The 5,439-nt window shown below is 41.4% G+C and overlaps 1 protein-coding gene across 1 annotated transcript; it reads right to left on the reverse strand.

Moving 5' to 3' along the window:
* Nucleotides 1-4,272: 4,272 nt before the first annotated feature.
* Nucleotides 4,273-5,203, reverse strand: LOC141275662 (protein HP-25 homolog 2-like). Its single transcript, XM_073789212.1, has 2 exons — nt 5,161-5,203; nt 4,273-4,649 (listed from the first exon to the last, which is right to left on the reverse strand). The coding sequence occupies exons 1-2, from the start codon at nt 5,201-5,203 to the stop codon at nt 4,273-4,275; spliced, it is 420 nt and encodes a 139-aa protein (XP_073645313.1).
* Between the last annotated feature and the right edge of the window lie 236 nt (nt 5,204-5,439).

Raw genomic sequence — 5,439 nt, forward strand, 5'->3', positions numbered from 1 at the left:
CACAAAAAGTGTTATTTAAGAACAAAGAATTCAGATTTGGAAATAGATTAATGCAGATACTGTGAACATCCTCTTGAGATTTTGGGGACTGATCATACCACGCTCGATTAATGGTAGAATTTTCCTTAAAATGTAAGGGATATTCCCACTGATATTCATCCTGGGGAGAAATTAATGTTGGGGTAGAAAACAAAGCAGGCCCTGATTGGGGACTGAATAGATATTCTTTTTGCCTTGGGACCCAGGATCACTGAGATTTTAAAAGACTGTTGAAGAGAGACCTGGAGCAATGCAGCCCTTAATGTTACATCAGCTCCCTTCTTGTGTGCCTTGGAGCAACTTCCTTACAGTTTTTTGAAATATTCTCTCCAACTTCTGTTTATCTGTACACTAGTAGTTTGAAATGGGAAGAGAATAGTTTCGACCCCTTAGCTAATTTTCCATGTGTAATAGAAAAAGATACAATCTGTCTTTCAAATAAGGAATGGTGATATATATAAAAAGTAAGATTTCCCATCCTGATTATGTTTTACTCCAGCATTGTAGGTATCTGTAAGCCAAGCTCAACCTTTTATTAAGACAGTAGGTGACCTCATAACAGGTTAGCCAGGTGAAAAAAATTAGGCAGACTAATTCACCAGAAGCCAATTTAGTAAATGAGTTATTTAATGACTGGCCATTTTGCTAAATGGGCTTTCAAAAAAATAAACCTATATCCTGGAAAGGCTGATGGAAACTCAAAACTTGTCGAAATGCATATTATAGAACAGACATTTTATAAGAATTAACATCGGGCTTCCCTGGTGGCGCAGTGGTTGAGAGTCCGCCTGCCGATGCAGGGGACAGGGGTTCGTGCCCCGGTCCGGGAGGATCCTGCATGCCGCGGAGCGGCTGGGCCCACAAGCCATGGCTGCTGGGCCTGCGTATAAAGAGTTTGGGGGGCTTACCTGGTGGTGCAGTGGTTGAGAATCTGCCTGCCAATGCAGGGGACACGGGTTCGAGCCCTGATCTGGGAAGATCCCACATGCCGCGGAGCAACTAGGCCCGTGAGCCACAACTACTGCGCCTGCGCGTCTGGAGGCTGTGCTCCGCAACAAGAGAGGCTGCGATAGTGAGAGGCCCGCGCACTCCAATGAAGAGTGGTTCCCGCTCGCCGCAACTAGAGAGAGCCCTCGCACAGAAACGAAGACCCAACACAGCCAAAAATAAATATAAATTAATTAATTAAAAAAAAAAAAGAGTTTGGGAAGGATAAAGTGCCTTCCTGCTGTTCTTTACCATTAGTAGAGATTTCATATTCAGAAACAACTAAAACTTTTAAAATATATTCTTTCTATCTTCCTTGAAATTTTTCATAAATAACTCAAAAATATTGGCAACATCATATGGCTCCTTTCGAATATTCCTAGGTATTGTAAAGCACCAGGTAAATTAAGACACAGCAGGTAAGTGAATTGCTTGGAGCAGAGTAAGTACTTAATACATATCAAACAGGTTATGATTGGAACAAAGCCAATTTCTAGTAACAACAAAATAATAAATCTGATTATAGCAGGTTAAACTTACCACGTGCTAATAACTATGCTAAGTGTTCCTCTGCTCTCATTGTTTCAAAAATCATTGAGCACCTAGAATGTGCTAGACATATGTGGGATTTTGAGGTTACAGTAAAGACCAAAATAAACGATAGAGTTTTTGATATCATGCAACTTACAGTTTAGCAGAGGAGAGAGACGTTAATCTGAGAATTTTGAAAATGTAGAAATAAAGCTGTGGCCATTGCTACAAACAGGTAAGAAGAAGGTCATAATGTAAGAATGCATGAAAGGGCCACTTGGCCAGTTACTTTATTAATCCATTCCTTTCTCAAGAAGGTAGTTCTGAAATCTGACTGGGAACAAAAAGTATGGGTGGCTATGGAGATAAGTGACCTAGGCAGAGGGATGAACCAGTGCAAATGCCCTATGGCAGTGTGGTCCAGGGACCATACATTATTTGAGGGACTAAAAATTCAACGTACCTGGAAACCATCCAGTAAGGAAAGGTGTGGTAGGAAAAAATGATGAAGAGGTATAAAGTATGCCATATTAATAATTTATTTTTATGGAGGTATAATTGGCATACATTATATTATTTTCAGGTGTACAACTTAATGCTTCAATATTTGTATATATATTGTGAAATGATCACCACAATAAGTCTACTTAACAGCTGTTATCATACGTAGGTACAGAATTTGTTTTCTTGGGACAAGAACTTTTAGGATTTACTCTCTTTGCAATTTTCAAATATGCAATAACTATTTAATTTTTATCCTAAGAAAAATGAGAAACCATGAAATGATTTTAATCAGGGATGAATATGATAACATTTTCTTTTGTGCAATGAGCATTGGCTGCTGGGATGGGATAAATCCAATCAAAGAGGCACAGAGTGGAGGACTGGTCCATCAGTTAGCACAGTGACAGGGGAAGATGATGGTATTGCTTGTGGGAATGTAAAAACGTAAATTGATTTGGCTCGGTGACAGATTGGATTGGGGAGGTGACAAGAGGGAGGTGGGTGGCATCAGTGGTTGGTAATGCTGTTCATGGGGAAAGAAAACAATGGAAATACATGAGGTGTTGGAGGAAGAAGCAGCCATGAACTCAGTTTTGGATACCTTGGTACAGCGACCCTGAGGAAGCCTCTGGGTATATCACTGATCTCTGATCTCCTCTGGTAACACATTACAGAGCTGTGACTAGCTCTCATGTCTGTGTATGAACTAGATTGGGACCTTCAAGGTTAAAGATAATTTCTCAGCATATTAAACATAGATGTTTAATAGATGATGGAAGAAAAAGGGGAAAGAGTAAGGGGAGTGGGGGGTAGGTGAAGTCTCTAGGAGAGAGCAAGTCTGTGAAGGAAAAGAACAAGTATATCAGGGTTGCATTTGGTTACATCTAACAGAAACCAGTCTACACTGGCTTAATAAAATCAGTGGTTATTATTCTCATATGTAGGTCTGGTGTGTCTGTGCAAGGAAATTATTAAGGACCTGATCTGCTTCTATCCTACTCCCTCAGCCTGCTTAGCGTATGTGTCTTTTGTTCTCAAGTTTACAAAATGGCTGCTTCTGCCCCAGGCATTGCATCTTCTTGGGGTGGGGGAGGGGGATTGATGGGTGAAGAGGGAAGAGCAGAGGGCAAAGGATAAAAATACAAAGAAACAAGTCACTTGAGGATTTACCTTTTAAAGAATCACCCAGGAAGCCCCACCTGATTACATTTCATTCTTCAGATGGTATCACATGCCACCCATGCTTTGCAAAGAGACTGAAGATCCTGCCCTTAACTAGCTTCATTGACAACCCAAAGTTTGAGCTCTGTTAGAAATAAATTAAACAAGGAGTGGTAGAATGGGTACTGCATAGGCAACTACCAGGATCTGAAAAGTTTTTTTTTTAATTTAATTTATTTTTTATACAGCAGGTTCTTATTAGTTATCTATTTTATACATATTAGTATATATATGTCAATCCCAATCTCCCAATTCATCCCACCACCACCAAACCTCCAACCTCTTTCCCCCCTTGGTGTCCATATGTTTGTTCTCTACATCTGTGTCTCTATTTCTGCCTTGCAAACTGGTTCATCTGTACCATTTTTCTAGATTCTACCTATATGTGTTAGTATACAATATTTGTTTTTCTCTTTCTGAAAAGTATTAAGCAACAGAAATTGTTCCCTCAATCCGTACCCTCCTTCCTTGATCAAACCATCATCAACGTACGCACTATGAATCGAATGCAAAATATGTACTTGGTAGTTTGTATTCACTGCTTAGTGTGACTTTAAGCAATTTTTCTTCATCTCTCAGGGATATTTGCTTTCCTAGCTATACTATAAATTGTGAAATTGAAGTGGTGTTGGGGGCTGTGATCAAGGCTATTTTTTCCTCTGGTGAAAAATGTTCACACATAAACAAGAAAAGGCATGAGGACTTCCCTGGTTCCCCCAGCCTCCACCAGCTCTGATTTCCTGACATACGCTCTTCCTGAAGTTCCTTGGATATAGCAGAATACATGAAATTGGATGGGCTTTCAGTAAGAAACTGTTGACCAATTAATGGATAATTAATCTTGACTGTTTTTTAGGGTTACTTTCACATAGGTAAATTGGGCATTCTTAATGTTATTCATTCAACGGTCACTGAAAAGTATCCAGGGGGGAAGGGAAGTCTGCTGTGAAATTTAGGACCACTTGAGGAATTTAAGTGTGCTGTTACCCCTTAGCCAGTATAATTTCCATAGAGCAAATACCCAAAGAACATACTTTCAGTCAGTCCTTTCTCACTCTCTGCTGTGTCTAGCTTGGATTCCAGCCAGACTCTGTCTCCCATCGTCAGCTGCAAGCTGACATTTCCAGAAACATGCCTATAATTGTCCTTGTCCTGGGCTTCCTTCTCCAGGACTTGGGTGCCATTCTTCATGAGCCCTAACTTCATAGCATGCTGGAACAGCTCAATGTCAAAACCAAAGTGGTACACGCCTGGGACGGTGCAGATGAACACTCCCGTGGTAAGATTGAAGCGGTCCTGGTCGTTATGCAGGGCTTCCTTGAAGACAATGGGCTGGGAGAGGGCTGGGAGGGGATCATTCACCTTCCCTGCAAAGGCAGATTTGGGGGGAGATGAACAATTCTTTATTTTTTATTTATTTATTTTTTTTGCGGCACGTGGGCCTCTCACTGTTGTGGCCTCTCCCGTTGCGGAGCACAGGCTCCGGACGCGCAGGCTCAGTGGCCATGGCTCACGGGCCCAGCCGCTCCGCGGCATGTGGGATCCTCCCGGACCGGGTCACAAACCCATGTCTCCTGCATCGGCAGGCGGACTCTCAACCACTGCGCCACCAGGGGAGCCCTAGATGAACAATTCTTATTGTCTCCAGGAATTCCAGGAATTCCTCGTGGTCCTGGAGGGCCTTGGGGGTAAGGCCAAGGTAAACAGAAGGAGGATAGAGATTTGAAGTTCATGCATTTCACAGTCCATAAATTTCTTTCCACACTACCCCCCCCCCCCCCACTAACTTAACACTTGCCCTTCAAAGATCCTCTATGCATCACTTTTCCCAGGAAGTCTTTCCTCTCTGCCATTATAGTAGCAGAATCCAGTGTTTACTTTGATTGTAGCATTTGCTACACTGAATAGTAATCTCTCCCATCGTGTACCTATTTTGTTTCCTTAATTAGATGAAGAGCCAGTGCCCTACTTAATTTTGTTCCTAAAGCACCATTATATGGTTTCCAGGGTCGAGTTGATAAGCATAGTATGTTTTTGGAAGCAATGATTGAATAAATAATTGCTTGAATTGCCCTTTCAATTCATTTCATAGGTGTGATCATGTTTTTATTATCACAAACACCAAGTAAGGATTACTCTTGGAAAACAATGACACAA

This window comes from Tursiops truncatus, chromosome 11, assembly GCF_011762595.2.
Source record: "Tursiops truncatus isolate mTurTru1 chromosome 11, mTurTru1.mat.Y, whole genome shotgun sequence".
NCBI lineage: Eukaryota > Metazoa > Chordata > Mammalia > Artiodactyla > Delphinidae > Tursiops > Tursiops truncatus.

Coding starts and splice junctions, on each gene's coding strand:
- LOC141275662 (XM_073789212.1), bottom strand. CDS start 5,203: ATGGGAGAGATTACTATTCAGTGTAGCAAATGCTACAATCAAA. Junction 4,650..5,160: donor TAGCAAATGCTACAATCAAA/GTAAACACTGGA, acceptor CTGCCTTTGCAG/GGAAGGTGAATGATCCCCTC.